Source organism: Erpetoichthys calabaricus, chromosome 1 (assembly GCF_900747795.2).
Source record: "Erpetoichthys calabaricus chromosome 1, fErpCal1.3, whole genome shotgun sequence".
NCBI lineage: Eukaryota > Metazoa > Chordata > Cladistia > Polypteriformes > Polypteridae > Erpetoichthys > Erpetoichthys calabaricus.
This window is the reverse complement of record NC_041394.2, coordinates 335,975,212-335,995,394: the sequence shown is the minus strand read 5'-3', so window position 1 is coordinate 335,995,394 and position 20,183 is coordinate 335,975,212. Positions and strand designations below refer to the sequence as shown.

The 20,183-nt window shown below is 40.0% G+C and overlaps 1 protein-coding gene across 2 annotated transcripts in view; it reads right to left on the bottom strand.

Annotated features, from left to right (window-relative positions):
• Nucleotides 1-733: 733 nt before the first annotated feature.
• The window catches only part of LOC114667145 (zinc finger protein 883-like), a 51,163-nt gene continuing 31,713 nt past the window's right edge, over nucleotides 734-20,183 (bottom strand). The window contains exons 1-3 of one of the 2 annotated variants that reach the window (XM_028822310.2): nucleotides 11,084-11,201; nucleotides 6,196-6,682; nucleotides 734-2,345 (exon numbers count right to left, since the gene is read on the bottom strand). In XM_028822310.2, the coding sequence (XP_028678143.2) occupies nucleotides 970-2,345; nucleotides 6,196-6,667 (1,848 nt within the window). In that variant the 5' untranslated portion in view covers nucleotides 6,668-6,682; nucleotides 11,084-11,201 and the 3' untranslated portion in view covers nucleotides 734-969. Of the gene's footprint in view, nucleotides 2,346-6,195; nucleotides 6,683-10,427; nucleotides 10,447-11,083; nucleotides 11,202-20,183 lie in introns of those variants that run through there. The other variant, XM_028822330.2, reaches the window with a different exon arrangement.

The following is a 20,183-nucleotide window of genomic DNA, read 5'->3' as shown; positions in this document are numbered from 1 at the left end:
CACTGTAATCCATGTGACCTTCCAGTACTTAGCAGAAATTGGCAAAAAATAATCTGAATGCTAGATCTGCCTATTTTGATCTGTAGTAATTTGCAATTGATCACTTCAGATTTTTGTGTAAATGTTTATACTCTTCTAATTTTTTTACATAAACATTTACCAGATTTCTTAGATTTTAACATCCACTACCTTTTGAACCATTTTTTATTCTAAAGCTGTACGATAATTCAAGTGAAATTCATTCACTTAAAGTGTGTATTATGTTAGATTATTTTGTTTTCTACATATTTAAAATATTTTTGCTATAATGCTTCCTGGGATCTCTCGTTGCCCTCACCAATCCCTAAATATTTAAAGGTTTCTTCTGGCCTGAAAAGCCTGGCCTGATACACATAACAAATGTGTTTTGGATGACATTTTGACACAATTTCAAAATATGAAGTTCTTCTATGTATCTATCACTGCAGCTGTCCAGCTTTAGATCATCCAAAAGTAACATGGACTATTTGATTGCAAGTCTGAATTCAAAGTGCTGATGTTAAATTCATGGCAGAGATGGGTATAATGCCAGGCAGAATGACAATGAAGACAAAGATCCATTCATCTTCTAACCTCTTGTTATGATAATAAAATAATAATAATTCATTACATTTATATAGCGCTTTTCTCAGTACTCAAAGCGCTAATGGTGATGGTGAGGTATAGCCTGTTATGGGGTGCAAAGTAAAAAAACAATCCCAGATGGGACAAATGAATACATTCTTATTAGAATATTCTTCTGTTTATTGTTACATTTGGGGGTCATGATCTAGTTTATGATAAGGCAAATGTACAATGTTGGTTCAAGCGGTATGCTGTGACCAAGTTAAACGGTTTTCCTTAATTTCTGTGCTCCTAGTTAAGGTTAGTTATTTTATATATTCCACACCTTCATAGGATTTCCAGAAATGAATGTCAGATTTAATTTTTTTATTGCTCTTCAGTATGAACTTTTGCATGATTCTGAAGACTCCTTTTGTCGGAGAATCCTTTGCCACATTCAGAACAGGAATGAGGCTTTTCTCCAGTGTGACTTCTTATATGGCAACGGAGAATGCTGCTGGTGGAGAACCTTTTGCCACATTTAGAACAGCAGTATGGCTTCTCTCCTGTGTGAGTTCTTGTGTGGGTCTGAAGTTGGCTCTTGGTAAAGAATCCTTTCCCACAAGCCACACAGAAAAAAGACTTCTTTCCTGTGTGAATATTTATGTGTTTTTTGAGAGTGCTCCCATGAGAGAACTGTTTGCCACATTCATTACAACCATATGGCTTTTCCCGTGTGTGAATTATTTTGTGGCTCTGAAGATGCCGTAAGGTGGAGAATCCTTTGCTACATTCAGAACAATGATAAGGTTTCTCTCCTGTATGACTTCTTGTGTGATCCTGAAAATTGCTTAACTGTGAGAACTGTTTGCCACATTCTGAACAGCAGTACGGCTTCTCTCCTGTGTGAATTCTTCTGTGGATCTTAAGATTTGTACTATTGGAGAATTGTTTGCCACATTCCAAACAGCCATATGGCTTCTCTCCAGTGTGAATTCGTGTATGTCTCTGATATGGCCTACTATCAGAGAATCGTTTACCACATTCTTTACAGCAATATGGCTTCTCTCCTGTGTGAATTCTTGTGTGGATCTTCAAAGTACTGCTGCAGGAGAATTGTTTTCCACATACTGAACAACTATATGGTTTCTCTCCAGTGTGACGTCTCCTGTGAGCCTTAAGATGGCTACTAGATGAGAATCGTCTGCCACAGTCTGAACAGCTATATGGCTTCTCTCCAGTGTGAACTCTACCATGTCTCTGAAATTGCTTTCGGTCAGAAAATCGTTTACCACATTCAGAGCAGCAATATGGCTTCTCTCCAGTGTGAAGTTTTGTGTGAGTCTGAAGACTGTTATTGCGGGTAAATCGTTTGCCACATTCAGAACACTGGTACGGCTTCTCTCCAGTGTGAATTCTCATGTGGGTCTGAAGATGCCATTTCCTGGAAAACTGTTTTCTACATTCAGAACAAACATACTGCTTTGGTTTTGCAGGACACAATTTTTCTTTTTGTTTAGATTTGTGATTAACCTTTTTCATTTGCTCTTGGCAGACAGAAAGCATTGTTAAATTTGCATTCTGTACCTGTAGTTGACTGTTGGTTACATCTATCCTTTTAAGTATTACAACAGGCAGAGAGGCTGCTATCAAACACGTGGATGCAGATGTTGATTTCGTCATTTTCTCAACCTGTGTTACATAGTGTGATCTGGACTGAAAAGAGTTCTGCGATGAAGAGACGCTGCCACTGTCTTGTAAACCTGAAGAAATACAAATTGTGAAGTTAAGAAGCATAAAAAGAAACCAGATGAGAAGCAGTTGGTTTGCACAGAACAGCTTATTTTTGTTGAAGTAACCCCAAACCAAACTCACTACTTCACTTTTGTTCTACGCTATTAATACACTGATTTGACTAAAGCCCCTATTGCAAAAAGAAACAAACATTCATACACCTGCTCAACAGTGATTAGACACAGAAAAGTTAAATTAAGAAAAGCAAAACAAATAATTAAATCAATCAATCCACCATTATTATTATTATTATTATGTTTTGATTAAACTTAACAATACAGACTAATAACGATAAACCCCCCAAAAAATGTATTGCTACATTTTAAGTGAACTTTATCATAAAGGTTTAATTAAAGTACATAAAGGCTTCATTAAAAGTATAAGCATACAGAAGAACAAAAGTAATGTGTGAAACATCACTCTGCCGGCTAATTTTTCTTTCTATACTGTATGGCAACTTCTAAAAGATTTGGCATCACTCATAAAGCATTGGAGAAAAGATGTAAATACTAATAGGAAGCTTACAAGGACTTATTTGTTGAAATACATAACTTGCCACATTTTGATTCCATTTTGTTAAGTGCCTTACAGAAGTGTGAAATTAATTTGAAATATTTAAAATTTAAACAGTTGATGCAGTTCTATTTGCACTGAATTTTGTTGAATCAATTGTTATCAAATTCTATGTGGCTCCTATTCCATTCTATGATACAATTTGAAGTATATTTCATTTATAAAACAGAGCATTTGTGGTAAGGACAGTGCAGGTGTGCTTTTGCCATCCCTAGTCTCAGAGCCACCACTCCACCCTATCCTACTAAGTCTCCCTATATATACGGGGTGAGTCAAAATTATGTTAACATTTGAATGGCGGAAACAGTTTTCAAAAAACATACTTCATATGTGCAAGATGATTTACAGAGATGGATGGATGGATAGGATACTTTATTAATCCCAAGGGGAAATTCACATACTTCAGCAGCAGCATACTGATACAAAAAAAAAAAAAACAATATTAAAAAGTGATAAAAAAAAATGTAGGTAAAAACAGACAATAACTTTGAATAATGTTAACGTTTACCCCCCCCCCACCCCCCCCCCCCCGGGTGGAATTAAAGAGTCGCATAGTTTGGAGGAGGAACGATCTCTTCAGTCTGTCAGTGGAGCAGGACAAGCTGCTCCTCTGTCTGGAGATGACACTGTTTAGTGGATGCAGTTGATTCTCCATAATTGATAGGAGCCTGCTGAGCGCCTGTCGCTCTGCCACGGATGTCAAACTGTCCAGCTCCATGCCTACAATAGAGCCTGCCTTCCTCACCAGTTTATCCAAGCGTGAGGCGTCCTTCTTCTTTATGCTGCCACCCCAGCACACCACTGCGTAGAAAAGGGCATTCATCACAACCGTCTGATAGAACATCTGCAGCATCTTATTGCAGATGTTGAAGGACGGCAGTCTTCTAAGGAAGTATAGCCTCAACCTGTTCGCCATCATGTTCAACACATGTACCATATGTGGCACATACACTGTCCACAAAAATTGTATATAAGTATATACATAGCAGTACCATTAGTGTTAACATAATTTGGACTCATCCTCTATTATATCCCTTGTCCTTTCTGCCTCATTTCTCTGTCTATCTAAGCTCACTGGCTTCTTGGGAATAGGTGGACTTAAAACATCTTGCCAAGACTACTTCTGGGCCCTGTCTAAGATGCCTTTCAGCAACAAACAAACAGTTTCCACTAGGTAATCATTAAACTTGCACTGACCACCTCAGCTAAGGGTTTGTTATTCAGGATATGTATCTGAAGGACAGCTGTGAAAATTAAGTTAGACAGAAAGTAACACAAACGCATAAATTATGAAAAGACTACAAATCAATATCCAAGGAACTGGTGGTCCCACTGTGGATTCAATTGTCAAGTGGAAGTCATTTCAAACCAATCAGATGCCTACAGACACTTAACACCTTAAAACTTTTTGCACAAACAATGAGACTTTGTGTTCCACTCAGGCCAGCCATCACTTTGACAGAGCCACAGAGTTCAGAAGGCTTTAGTGCAGCGTTTCCCAAACTCAGTCCTGGGGACCCCCTGTGGCTGCAGGTTTTTGTTCCAACTACATTCCTAATCAGTGACAACACCTGATAACACTGATCTCATTTAATTAGCTGGCATTTGTTTTCTCTTATTCTACATTCAGAAAAGCACAGCAGCATGATATTTACATTTATAAGACATTTAGAAATATTTCTGCTTTTGCTATAAATTTAAATGCGTAACTCTCTTTTATTGATTTCATTATATTTTGCCCTTTCTCTCTGCAGTTTTCCCCCTTCATTGTATCTTAATAATGGCAATTAAAAATGAGCAGAGCAGACACCCAGGCAAACAACACTGAATAATCAAAGGCTGCAACTACTTTAGTATCAGTCCCACTAATTAGTAAATAATGGATTAATTAAACAATTAGAACACCTGGAAAAGCAGAATGAAAATCATGAAGAAAACATTGTTAAAAAGAAAAAAAAAAAACATTATTCCCATATAACTGCTTACTGCAAATATTTTTTTACCAAACTTAGTTTTCTAATTTCTATATTGTTCCCAAAATGCAGAATCTGGGAAATAACACTTAAATTAGCCCGGGAGTCTACTTAAAAACAGAAGCTGGTTGGAACAAAAACCTGCAGCCACAGTGGGTCCCCAGGACTGAGTTTGGGAAGCACTGCTTTAGTGTATCAGTCAAACTTATCAACAGGTCAGCAGACCACTGGCCTATATTAAAGGGTTGCACAAAAGAAGCCATTACTCAAAAAGAATCATGCAAAAGCATGTCTGGAGTAGGAGTGGGCTGGCTGATCTAGTATAACAAATAAAATCCATATAATAATAATAATACATTCATATAGCATCTTTCCCAAAATCCTAAAAATGTGTGGAAAACTTGGTACCACCATTAAATGTACATGTACAAATCTGTTTATGCAAAAGGAAATGAAAATCATGACTCTGTCAGTGTAGTGTCTTAAATGTATTGTGCTTGCGTATGAACTTGAATATGAAGTGTTCACAATAAATCAGCCTGTCCCTTAAGGCATAGTGTGTGGTTCAACCTGATTTGGGGAGTCGATGCAAACAAGAATGTGGAACAGGAAGTAGCTTGTGTTGTGTAGCCCAATAAAAAGTAACACATTTGTTAAAATAAAATGTACATACAAATACATTATGCTGGTTTATATTACTGAAATTTCTGGGGGCTGAAAAGTAAACAAGCAGCGTGTTGAACTGCACAGCCAGTTTAAAATGATCGATTTACAACATAATTGTTTGCTTTTTTTTTCCCCTTCCTAAAATGACACACTTAGGCTGTTTTACAATACGCATGTGTCCAGCCTTAAGATGCAGATCAATACTAGACAAAACTCTTGAGAAGTGGATATATTCAGTAAGTTTTTAGCCGTTTGTTTTCATGTTTGGACCCCTGACATATCACCTTCATGTTAAAGTGTAAGATAAGGTTAGGTAGATTTTTTTTTAAATATATAAATAAAAATGCTTCACTTTAGAACACAATTTCAAGATGGCAAATTAATATGCTGTACCTCCAGGCAGTGATCGTAAAGAAATAACTTTGAAGTGAACATATTTAACTTACCCTTTAAGTGTTTATATCAGAATTTTTAAATGTAAAGTTGTTAGATCAAAATACTGAATTTGCAAGTTCAGTGACAAAGAAAGCAGTGGCCATCAGGTATATCACATCAGTCCAGAGTCTCAGGTAGAAAGTGTATTTTTTATTATTTTATCATCACTTACCTCCTCCAGAATTACTCAAGTCCTGTGATTTTTCAGACTTCCTCAGGTGGACAGAACAATGCCGCTGGGAGTCACAGTCACTCGCTGTGACGTCTACTCCAAATCCCTCTGCATTGTGACAAAGAGAGTTTGATACAGAATCTGACTTAAAGTCTTCTTCCATTAGGCTACTTACAAGCTTATTTTCCTGTGTTTTAGTGAAGCCAAATGCTGAATCAAAGTCTTCTTTAACCCTTATACCTGCCCTTTCACCATCCTTCTCCTTAATGCTGCTGCCACCGTCCTGTTGAAGGTGTAAAGATTCACACTCACCGACCCCTGAATGAATGTCCACACTTCTTTGTTCCGTGGTAGACATGGGAGGAGGGCTCCTGTATGGTGTTGAATTCTTCTCTTCATTATCATTACACATCTCTTCACATTTATACCCCACATTGAGATGTTTCTGGACAGCAGGACCCACCTCCTCCATATTGCACAACTGTTACTACAAGGAAAGAGGGAGAATTAAATTAGAAATGAATAAAAAAAAAAAAAAAAGTGAATATCACTGAGTATGGCCCTCCTATCATTTCTAGGGCCCTATGATTTTCACAATGGGGTGAAGAGAACGGAATCACAGAATTAAACGCATAAAAACAGATTTTAGATTTAAAAACTTAAGAGACTGAAGGGGTGACGGTTACACAACTTCTCTATACATTAAATGATTAAATAATCTGTAGTTCTATCATTCAGATACTATTTTCCAGTTTGTTGTTTTTCAAGTGAATGCAATTCTTTGTAGAAATCCAGTCATGTCTCTATCTGTTTAAGCACATGTTTCCTGTATGTTTTCTCGTTAAAGGCACGTGAATTAGCTAGCTGTATGAGACAGAAATGTCAAAGCAAGCAGTATCAGATACCCTATGTCAAAAAAAAATAAACACAAACTTAACTGCAAATTTGAGGGCGCACAATATCCTGGCGACTTTTACGAATCTGGGCAATGACTTTTCTGCAAGTTTTGCCAGCATACTATATTACCCTTTTAAAAATTAACCACAATGTTTCTGCATTTAATAAATGTTTTGCCTCACAGTAATGAGGCACACAAGGTCCACATGTGACTCTTCCATTATAAACTCGGCCCTACAACCCTGGGCAGAAGAGCAGGCTTCTCCTCAGATGCAACGACCCCTTCAAAGCGGGTCTCTGTTTCTTTTTTCTGTTTGATTCCCGGATTTAGCGTCTTGCAGATTAGTTAGCTTTTGCTTTGTACTTAATTGTTTTTAAGATATGCAATAGATGAATCTACAGATGTGATGATGCAAGTTTTCAATCTGTAAACATTTAAGAATCATTAGAAATAATTTATACAATTACAATGACAGGTAGTGAAGAGCAGTACTTTTTGGCAGATGTTATCTTTATGGAGAGCTGCAACTTTTCCACCTTCTCACAGGCAGCAGAACTTCAGTTCCTTCACAACAACCAGCTGAATCTTACTGACATTTTAGCAGTGGCTACCCACAATGCATCATGCTGTCTGAAAGCAGACCAGGACAAAGGGGGTTATGCCTAACAGTGTACATTCAACTTGCTTGTGTCATGTCATCAGTGTGGTGGGAGAGACCTGGCAGCACTAGAAATACTTCAATGAGGCCGCATCACTAGTGACATGGGTCAAGTCTGCCTTCTTCAAGAAGCCCCGAGGCAGGAAACACCAGGTGGAATAGCTGCTTCAAATCAGTAGGGTACCTCGCTGAACATCCTCACCTCTACAACAAGTTCTTTCCGACTGAGAACACATCAGCTCAGGCAGTAACAAATATCTGAGACCCTAAAAGTGAAGTTCACCTTGATCTCAGAAGGATCCATCAAACTAGTAATGGCTCTTACAATTCTGGAGGGTACTTAGTGCCATACTGCAGTCTCGGCATACAGCATCATGGAGGATCTGGGCTCCTACCTGATGAATGGAACTGCAAAATAAAGTTCCATTGTGCTAGTGCGCTATTTCATTAAAAGGAATGTCAAGTGCCATTTCATTATTGTTTGTTTTGTTGTAGCTGTTGCTACTTATAGTAAAAAAAAAACCTGAATCAAGGGAAAATAAAATGGTCAAAACCGAAAATAAAAAAAAAAATTAAACAGAATTTGTCAACAGATAAAACTGATTCCATAGGGCCCTACATTTCCCAAGGCTTGTTACCAGCCACCATTGAATCAATCCACCTGCTTCTCTCTTACAACACGAACAACAACAACACTGCACACCGTTTTACAGATGTGCCCTCACAGCTGAGTACACCGTTTATAATCAAACCTCGGTTGATTAATGTACATCAAACGTGGACATGGCTTTATCAGTCCCTCTTAAATTCTGGTGTACACAGTTTAGCTGTGGGCTATGATAAATCCAACAGAACTCAAAAGGTGACATCTATGCCTTCAAACTCTCTCATCTTTTAATTACACTGCACTGCACCAAAATCTTCCTGTACAAAAAAAGAAATCCATGTATATTACAGAATTGGGTGTGCCGAGTCAACTTCTCTACAACATATCATTTCCGTGAGAAACTGCCTTTAGTGAAAAAAGCTGTTTTGAAAAAAAAATATTTTTAATTTGTGGCATAAGTATTTTTCATGCTCAGAATACTACATATATTTTGAGCTGAAAATGGCAATCGTCCTCATTCTTAACATCAAGTTGAGGTAGAAACAACCCAAAGTCAAGTATTTGCTACATACTTTTGTCTCTCCTTCAATATTTTTTTTCTGTCTTCTTAGACATTCAAAACAGACAGGAATTTAAATTTAGAACGATAGATAGATGTCCATTTTTTTTAGTCCAGGAGAGAGAAAGTTGTCGTTTAAACATTTTTACAGAGGTATGCACTGTTGAGCTGTACATCCATACAGTTAAGTTACTGGTTTTACAAAATGTCTGAGAAATGTAAACAGAGCACAAAAGGAAGTGGAGTGACTCTGTGTTAGCCAACCTCTGGCGTTTATCCCACTGTAAAACACTTTCAGAGGATTATAAGAGTGGAAAAAAAACTAACATGTGACTTTTTTTGTAAGGAATAATTTAGAATTTTTTTTCAAGCCTATACAATTCGTTTTAATTATTATTTTTTTAAAATAGTGTCTTTTTTATTTGTTTGTTTTAAACTCTCTCTCAAAAACTGGATGTGATAGAGGATTTCTAATGCCCTCAAATCCACTTCTGGCACTACCATATAGGTGAATAAGGTGGTCACCTTAGGTGGCAAACAAGGTCTGCCTCCCTTCCCCCATATTATCGCTCTAATATACATACACCTCTATTCTCAAAACACCAAGGGGGGACCACCCTCCCCGTTTGATATTAACATTTAATAAGAGCATGCTCAAAGCACAAACTGGGGACTTCAAACAACCCCGCTACTTAAATTTGAAATATGTGTAACCATGCCTGAAAAACTATGACGTCCAATATACAATACGTATGAAGATATCAAATCCATCCATCCATCCATTATCCAACCCGCTGCTTCCGAACACAGGCTAACGGGGGTCTGCCAACACAGGGCACAAGGCAGGAACCAATCCCGGGCAGGGTGCCAACCCACCGCAGGACACACACAAACACACCCAACACACCAAGCACACACTAGGGCCAATTTAGAATCGCCAATCCACCTAACCCGCATGTCTTTGGACTGTGGGAGATATCAAATCTATGGGTGCAATTTTTACAGCTTTGACTAGGGTCACATCAGAAAAACACCACAAAATTTTAGGACACGTGAAAATAAAGTTTTTTTCTTGTTTATTTGCATATTTTTTTCTTTAATACACGTATTCACGTTAAAGCTCAACTTTCACTGAGCTGCCTAAATCTGAATTCTACCCAGATTCACCCGTGAGATTTTACAGACTTTGGAGTATTTGCTAAGACACAGTATATTTCAGTGCAATAGGACAACATTTTATTTATTTATTTGGATTTTACTGATTTTATTGAAATAAAATAGCATGCCATACAAATAAGTCAAGTTTTACAAAACTAGGTTCGAAACAAATCAACCCCCACCGGACAACATTTTAAATATGAGATGTGTGGTTAATGCCAGGTATCAGTGGACAGTTCTACTACACAAATATGGCCATCTCGCAAGGTCTTGCTCAACACAGAGATCAGATTATAAACCAATGCTGCAAGTTTTTGACTTGTATAGCGTTAGTTAATATCAACATTCTTACTGTGAGATTAGGGCTGCAACTAATGATAAGGTGACCATCTGTCCCCATTTTCTGGAGACAATTCCCCTTTTTCGGACAACTGTCCCCACTCAGAAACATGTCCCCGTTTTAAGATTTGTTCACATTTCCAGTCGCAGCACGATCTTGCGTTAAATTTTGCTTGTTCGTGTACGCTAGCACGTCGTAATGAAACTGCATTTTCACAACCAGGCATGAATTCTTCTCGAGATGTATGTAGTCTACGCTCCACTAGTCAGAGTCCTTAAACAGCGTGCTCCGAGACAACCGGACTTCCAAAACAGTCCCCAATTAAGAGAGAGAGAGAGGTCCCCGCAGCCTAAAAGAGCCAGCGGGCTTTCGATTGTTTAGAATGGCCTTCAGTGACGACTCGACCTCAGCTGTCAAATGAACACGGGTCAATAAATATGAACGGCTACATGACTTAGCGGTATGGGGAAAAAAATGCGGGTAGAGAAAGTAAGCAAACCGTAGACACGAAAGAAGAGTCTGCGGCAAGACTCGAACCAGCATCTGTTGCTGTGCTCGGCGTTTCTGAAATGGTTCCCTTCGATGTGTCAGTTTTATTTTATTTTATCATTTTATTGTAAGTACCTATAATCTCTTTATAATGTCTTTTCTGTCGTTTATGTACTTACATTTTGTCTTTTAGTAAATACACCTTCCAAAGAAATTATCACGTCTCTACTTCAACCATCGCGCCGAATAGACGCGCAGCAATGCAGCGCCTGTGCTTCTGTCGCGAGTGATGACGTCACCGCCCGCGCGTTTTCTTATTGGGCTTACTCATAGACTTATGAGACGCCGCATTCACTGTGCTGCCCAGTCGACACAATGCGTCAGCCATATTGCGAGTGGCAAAAGTGCCATTTAAACTAATACATACAGGTAGACGTAGAAACTGGATTTTCTGATGAAAAAACAATAACGTTTAAAACTGTCATTTACATACAACAGATTTTGGCGAATCATTTAAATGCAATGATTTATACCCATTTATACACTAATAATGGCAATTATTGAGATGAACACTTGATCAATGTCTGAAAGTCAAAATAGTAAGACTATAACTGGCAGTCTGGTCTTTCTTTTAACAGTGAAATGATACACTCAATGACAAAAATAAACAATTTTATTGTATACAAGTTGGCTTAATAATTTCAGAAAACATTTCACTCATTCCTCTCTCAATCTCTCTTTCTCTCTATCTCACACACACAATGTGGTTACTTAAATATTTACAGGATAGGATCTAAAATCCTTGAAACAGAACTGTCTTACATAGTTTTTTCCGTGTGTTGCCACTCTGTAATTTGAGTACGTGAGGCATCTTTATCCATTACTTCACTCCACAGCAGTGCCACTCGCAATATGGCGGCGATGTTGCCGTATGATGCTGCTGGTCATGCGGTGTCTACCTATATATGTCTAAGGGCTTACTGAGAGTAGTCCAGCTTTGTTTTTTTTTTTTTGTTGATTAAAAATGCATTACCTTGTATACACACACACACACGCACACACACTGCCTCTTCTTCCATCTTTACTAATTGATGATATGGAGTTTATGAATAACATTTCTCAAGATAAAGTAAATATCTTTAAACAAAACAATTCTATGTGGTTTGTAGAGACTCCCTTGCTTACATCTTTAATATGTTATGAATACAATTGCATGTCAACTTGTCAGTTATTTTTGCCTTCAAAACCTAAAGAGCAGACATCTTTAATACTTTACTGAGGGGATCTGTGCTCCCTGCTTGCTTCAAAATGGCAATTGTCCCTATACCCACGGAAACAAAAGGGGACTTTCTGAATGACCGCAGATCAGTGGCACTCTCTCCAGTTGTGATGACGTGGTTTGAGAGACTGCTGCCTGGGACATATTAAATAGAATATTTTTATGGTCCTGATCATGTCCAGTTTGAACTTTGTTACCACCACTCCTCAGAAGATGCCGTATCCCTTGCACTTTATACCATCCGATACACCTGGACAATAAAACCTGTTATGCCAGCGCCTGCTTACAGACTTCAGCTCAGCATTTCACACTGTTGTATCAGCGAAGCTGACCACCAAACTCCGCATCACCCTGTACACCTGGACCTTCTAACCAACAGACACTGGCACGTGTGTAATGGCAGCATTACATTCTTCACGGTGACCCTCAACACTGATACGTATTTCACAGACTAGTCTGCTGAACCCTCTTCTGTTCTTCTTGTCACTTTGTGTCCAGGCACATCTCCAACTCTATTGTTACATTTTCTGATGACACCACCTCCATAGGCCGGATCACCAACAATGATGACACAGAGAGCTGTCTCATCTGACGACTCAGTGGTGTGAGGACAGCAGTCTTACCCTTGATGTCAGCAAAACCAAGGATCTAATTATAGACTTTAGAAAGTAGAAGTGAGATCAGACCCCAGTGTCATCTCATAAACCGCCCAAATCCAGGTGTGCAAAGCTTGTAGAGACCCAAGCAAACAAAGCTACAATTTCTCCCAAAGGGGCTTCTATGAAATAATTAAGGGTCTGAATTATATTACAAATGAAAATTTTCAGTTTTTGAGTTTTAATTAGTTTGCAGACCTTTCTGAAAACGGGCAACTTGGTGGCGCAGTGGGTAGCGCTGCTGCCTCGCAGTAAGGAGACCTGGGTTTGCTTCCCGGGTCCTCCCTGCGTGGAGTTTGCATGTTCTCCTCGTGTCTGTGTGGGTTTCCTCTAGGCACTCCGGTTTCCACCCACAGTCCAAAGACATGCAGGTTAGGTGCATTGGTGATCCTAAATTGTCCCTAATGTGTGCTTGGTGTGTGTGTGTGTGCCCTGTGATGGGCTGGCACCCTGCCCAGGGTTGGTTTCCTGCCTTGTGCCCTGTGTTGGCTGGGATTGGCTCCAGCAGACCCCCGTGACCCTATGTTAGGATATAGCGGGTTGGATAATGGATGGATGGACCTTTCTGAAAACACGTTTTCACTTTGTCTTAATGGGTTTTTGAGTGTAGATCGATGGGTAAAATGGCAAATTTACTCATTTAAAATTAAATGTACAACACAATACAGCGTACAGAAAGGCAAGAGGTCTGAGTACTTTGTGAAAATACTGTACATTGGAGATGATGCTATTGAAGTGTGAGCAGTTATACATTTCTTGATGTGAACATAACTGACAAACTGATGTGGGCATTAACACATTTTAGCTCTTTTCAAGAAGCCTCACCAATGCTTTCAATTTTATGTGTATGTGTGTATATATATAATACAGTATATATTAACTTATACAGTAAGAGACCTTCAATTTTGTATGGGTAAAGAAAGCAGAAAATGTTGTTAAAGTAATACAAACAGACCCATTAAAAATTCCAAAATTTAAATGCAGCTTCCTATGAGTGAATTCTAGGTGCCATGTAATTTTCCATGTTAAAAAAACGTACCAAAATGGTTAATTTTTCCAAAAATGTTTATCTTCTAAAAAAAATAATTTTATTTCACACTCTATTCATGACAACACCTGTGGACACCATTAAGTATGCAATTAATTTACAAGACTCCTTCACAAAATAGTTTTTTTTTTTGTTTCTCCCGATTCCAAAAGTGTACTTGGAGTAGTTTTTTGTAAACGCTTTTCTGGTGCCCTGAAAGTATCATTTTGCATCTGAATCTCTCCCAATCACTCTTAAACCTGAGATCATTGACTGTTGTTAAATGCCAAGACCTTCTTATTAAAGCAAATGGAAAGTAACGGCCATAATTCTGATTTTCCCTTTTATTACAATACTTTAAAACCCCTGCTGTAAAGAGCTAACGTACTGTGTCCTATTAGTCTCCGCTTTACCTGCTTGCCAGTTGGACACATCTCTGTATATATAAAATCCAACGTCTGTCTGTATGTCTGTCCACTTTCACGAGAGAACTAGTTCAACGGATTTAGATTGTGTTTTTTTTTTTTTCTATAGTTTTCTTGAACATTCTGGTTGATTTTGCGACTTCTCTCATCGTGCTATGTATCATAGTTCATTTGCTTTGTGCGAGTCCGAGACAGACACATCGGGCCGAGGGGAGAAGGGCGCGGATCTCCTCATTCATGCTCCAGCCTTGGGGCGTAACCTTAACTCTGCTTGGCTAGCGAAAGAGAGAACTACTTAACGGATTTAGATCGAGCTTTTTTCTAGAATTTGCTTGAACATTCCGATTGATTTTGCCACTTCTCTCGGCGCGCTAAAAATCATAGTTTGCTGCAGAAGCGATATATTCGCTCTATAGTAATCCCTCGCTATATCGCGCTTCGACTTTCATGGCTTCACTCTATCGCGGATTTTATATGTAAGCATATCTAAATATATAACGCGGATTTTTCGCTGCTTCGCGGGTTTCTGCGGACAATGGGTCTTTTAATTTCTGGTACATGCTTCCTCAGTTGGTCTGCCCAGTTGATTTCATACAAGGGACGCTATTGGCGGATGACTGAGAAGCTACCTAATCAGAGCACACAGTTAAGTTCCTGTGTGCTGATTGGCTCAGCGACGGAGTGCTGCATTAACCAGGAAGTCTCATCTCACTCATTCAGCATTAACGTGCTCCTGCTCCTGCTTCAGGGGCCGTGTCCAAGCGCCAACAGAAGATGCAAATGATTGCAGAAAAGGTAAAAGTTTGGGATATGTTGAAGGAAGGGAACAGCTACACCGCTGCAGGACACCATTACGGCATCAATGAGTCCACGATTCTTTTTATTTAAAAAGGAGGAAAAGCATATAAGATCTACGGCCGCAGTGTCCTTTAACCAGGGCGCAAAATGAGTTGCAAGTGGACGTGATAAGGCAGTAGTCTGGATGGAATCTGCTTTAGGGATTTGGTTTGAAGAGTGCTGGAAGAAGAACAACGGCGATGCTACACAGTCGCCTGAAGAGGCTCATTTAGAAGAGCTGTACCGCTCTCCTTTGTTGTGCAGTAAAATTAAACTCATCGTTATCGGACAAGTCGATATGTCATTGTCTGTGGTGGGTTGGCACCCTGCCCGGGATTGGTTCCTGCCTTGTGCCCTGTGTTGGTTGGGATTGGCTCCAGCAGACCCCTGTGACCCTGTGTTCGGATTCAGCGGGTTGGAAAATGGATGGATGGATGGATATGTCATTGTTGGTGAGTAACCATAATTAATTATCTACGTACAGTACTTATTACATGTACATAGTTTAGTGTCACTGTACACACATTTTACTGTATACATTTTTTCTTGCATTGTACGTATTTATTGCTGCTGGCCTGTCTGTCGTAATGACTGTAACATATGTGATATCAGAGACGCTCGATATCTTTAAAATAATATTTAGGTTTTACTGTATATAAACTGTATTTGCATACATAATTTCAATGAATCTTACCTAATATCTAAGAGAATACAAAGGGTTTATGCTGTATAATTGTGCGGGAAATGTTTATAATAGTGTGGGAGAGTTTATAAGGGCTTAAAATATATAAAAAGAACCATATGAACATATGGTTTCTACTTCGCGGATTTTCACCTGTCGCGGGGGGTTCTGGAACGCAACCCCCGCGATGGAGGAAGGATTACTGTATTCCGAGAAGGAGGATGCGGGCCAAGGGGAGGAGAAAGAGTGACGTCAGGCGTGTGGAGTCAGGCAGGGCCCTCCTCTTCAGACGCTTCTACGCAGGCAGAGCCGCAGTGGGCGGCTAGTAACGCATAAAACAACGAGGTGTAATTAAAATTATTCAGGTCACCCGTGTAGTAGTAGTAGAAGAAGAAGAAATAATAATGGACCTCACTCGACACTGTCATGATTCCACTCTTCCAGAAGGATCCACAGGTGCCGACTGGCTTTTTAGCCTGTATATCAATATATAGTGGGGCAAAAAAGTATTTAGTCAGCCACCAATTGTGCAAGTTCTCCCACTTAAAAAGATGAGAGAGGCCTTTAATTTTCATCATAGGGATACCTCAACTATGAGAGACAAAATGAGAAAAAAAAATCCAGAAAATCACATTGTCTGATTTTTAAAGAATTTATTTGCAAATTATGGTGGAAAATAAGTATTTGGTCACCTACAAACAAGCAAGATTTCTGGCTCTCACAGACCTGTAACTTCTTCTGTAAGAGGCTCCTCTGTCCTCCACTCGTTACCTGTATTAATGGCACCTGTTTGAACTCGTTATCAATATAAAAGACACCTGTCCACAACCTCAAACAGTCACACACCAATCTCCACTATGGCCAACACCAAAGAGCTGTCAAAGGACACCAGAAACAAAACTGTAGACCTGCACCAGGCTGGGAAGACTGAATCTGCAAAAGGTAAGCAGCTTGGTGTGAAGAAATCAACTGTGGGAGCAATTATTAGAAAATGGAAGACGTACAAGACCACTGATAATCTCCCTCGATCTGGGGCACCACGCAAGATCTCACCCCGTGGGGTCAAAATGATCACAAGAACGGTGAGCAAAAATCCCAGACACACACGGGGGGACCTAGTGAATGACCTGCAGAGAGCTGGGACCAAAGTAATAAAGGCTACCATCAGTAACACACTACGCCGCCAGGGACTCAAATCCTGCAGTGCCAGATGTGTCCCCCTGCTTAAGCCAGTAAATGTGCAGGCCCGTCTGAAGTTTGCTAGACAGCATTTGATCCAGAAGAGGATTGGGAGAATGTCATATGGTCAGATGAAAAAACTCTACTCGTCATGTTTGGAGGAGAAAGAATGCTGAGTTGTATTCAGAGCCTTTGCTCAATACTTTGTCGATGCACCTTTGGCAGCAATTACAGCCTCAAGTCTTTTTGAATATGATGCCACAAGCTTGGCACACCTATCCTTGGCCAGTTTCGCCCATTCCTCTTTGCAGCACCTCTCAAGCTCCATCAGGTTGGATGGGAAGCGTCAGTGCACAGCCATTTTAAGATCTCTCCAGAGATGTTCAATCGGATTCAAGTCTGAAGTCAGAGTTGTCCTGAAGCCACTCCTTTGATATCTTGGCTGTGTGCTTAGGGTCGATGTCCTGCTGAAAGATGAACCATCGCCCCAGTCTGAGGTCAAGAGCGCTCTGGAGCAGGTTTTCATCCAGGATGTCTCTGTACATTGCTGCAGTCATCTTTCCCTTTATCCTGACTAGTCTCCCAGTCCCTGCCGCTGAAAAACATCCCCACAGCATGATGCTGCCACCACCATGCTTCACTGTAGGAATGGTATTGGCCTGGTGATGAGCGGTTCCTGGTTTCCTCCAAAGTGACGCCTGGCATTCACACCAAAGAGTTCAATCTTTGCCTCATCAGGCCAGAGAATTTTCTCTCTCATGGTCTGAGAGTCCTTCAGGTGCAAACTCCAGGTGGGCAGCCATGTGCCTTTTTACTAAGGAGTGGCTTCCGTCTGGCCACTCTACCATACAGGCCTGTTCTTGGTCACCTCCCTGACTAAGGCCCTTCTCCCCCGATCGCTCAGTTTAGATGGCCGGCCAGCTCTAGGAAGAGTCCTGGTGGTTCCGAACATCTTCCACTTATGGATGATGGAGGCCACTGTGCTCATTGGGACCTTCAAAGCAGCAGAAAATTTTCTGTAACCTTCCCCAGATTTGTGCCTCGAGACAATCCTGTCTCGGAGGTCTACAGACAATTCCTTTGACTTCATGCTTGGTTTGTGCTCTGATATGAACTGTCAACTGTGGGACCTTATATGGACAGGTGTGTGCCTTTCCAAATCATGTCCAATCAACTGAATTTACCACAGGTGGACTCCAATGAAGCTGCAGAAACATCTCAAGGATGATCAGGGGAAACAGGATGCACCTGAGCTCAATTTTGAGCTTCAAGGCAAAGGCTGTGAATACTTATGTACATGTGCTTTCTCAATTTTTTTTATTTTTAATAAATTTGCAAAAATCTCAAGTAAACTTTTTTCACGTGGTCATTATGGGGTGTTGTGTGTAGAATTCTGAGGAAAAAAATGAATTTAATCCATTCTGGAATAAGGCTGTAACATAACAAAATGTGGAGAAAGTGATGCGCTGTGAATACTTTCCAGATGCACTGTATGACACCCTGCGGCTGCCCATTGGACATCTCCAAAATAATATTACAAGTCCATCTTCGACCAGCCTGCCGCTTGCCCACTCTTTTACTTTGCTCAGTAGTCTCAACCTGTTGCGGTCATACTAACTGATTCTTGGCGGGATAGCAATCCATAAAAGCAGTAACAAAAAGGGACCTATGAGTCACACATGCTGTCACTAGACCACGGTGACTATACAAACCACAAAGTGCCATTGACCTTGTTCCATGTAGTGGCGTAGCTAGGGACAGGCGGAGGAGGCGGTCCGCCCCGGGCAGCACATTTTTGGGGGCGGCATTATTAACCAAAAGGCTCAGTACAAGCCTTCTGTAAGCAGCAGGGTTCGGAAAAATATCACTCATGAATGAAAAAAAAGTACAATTCTGTGATTTTTATCCACAAATGCTTCAAAAATAATTTTCAGACAGTTCTTCTGTGACGGCATAAGACACAGCATTTGAAATTTATGGGGCAATAACAAAAATAAACATTACACCGATAATAATTTCTAGGAAGATAAACAACTAATTTACAATTTATAATTTAGTTTCGTTATCAATCCGAATGCGTTCTTGCTCTGCGCAGAAAACATCCCCACCTATCACTTGTACACCACACCGGTTCTAGTTTTCGCAGCATAATTTTACTAAACTAATAATTAGAACACGGCTTATCAGTGCGTCTATACTATATTCTTGTCTAGTTGATGCTTATAAATTATTATATGTGAAAAATTATTGCCGTTTCTCTATATATGAATAAATCTAGGCAAAATATATCTTAATTTTTCCCTACATGTCATTTTAATTTTCTATTTAAATAGGTTAACATATTCAGATATGTTGGAGGGCGGCAAATAGGAGCACCGCTCGCCCTGAGCAGCACAAACTCGTGCGCCACTGGTTCCGGGAGTATTGTAGCACTCAGCTGGTGTCCCTGTGTTGTAAATTTAAATTGACAGCTGCCCACGTACTTATCTGGCAGGGGAGATACAATTCTGTCCTGTCCAGGTATAGGGAATAATACCTCACGGACATCGAAGGACAGGCAGTAGGTTGGCAGTTCCACTACTGTCTGAAATTCCTTAGGCCACGGCGGTTTGAGCTTTTTTTTTTTTTGCGATTTTATTTTGGTTCAATCCCAGAGACTGTTTCAGCACTGAAATAAAAGAGTGTAAGTAGATTCCAGAGACATGCTTTTTTCTTCCCTTTGTTTTCTTGCCATGCACAGGACTTTTAAAGATGGCATCAGAAGAGAAGAGTAGGAATGCTGTCATTTCCAGCTAACTCAGGGGAGGAAAAGATTAATCTTTTTGATTTTATTCAGAGGCCTGGCATTCGCAGCATGGATGGTAGAATTTATCTTTGCTTTCCATAATTGGGAAAACTTTTCAGGTACAGTGATCCCTCGCTATATCGCGCTTCGCCTTTCGCGGCTTCACTCTATCGTGGATTTTATATGTAAGCATATTTAAATATATATCGCAGATTTTTTGCTGGTTCGCGGATTTCTGCGGACAATGGGTCTTTTAATTTCTGGTACATGCTTCCTCAGTTGGTTTGCCCAGTTGATTTCATACAAGGTACGCTATTGGCAGATGGCTGAGAAGCTACCCGGCTTACTTTTCTCGGTCTCTTGCGCTGACTTTTTCTGATCCTGACGTAAGGGGATTGAGCAGGGGGGC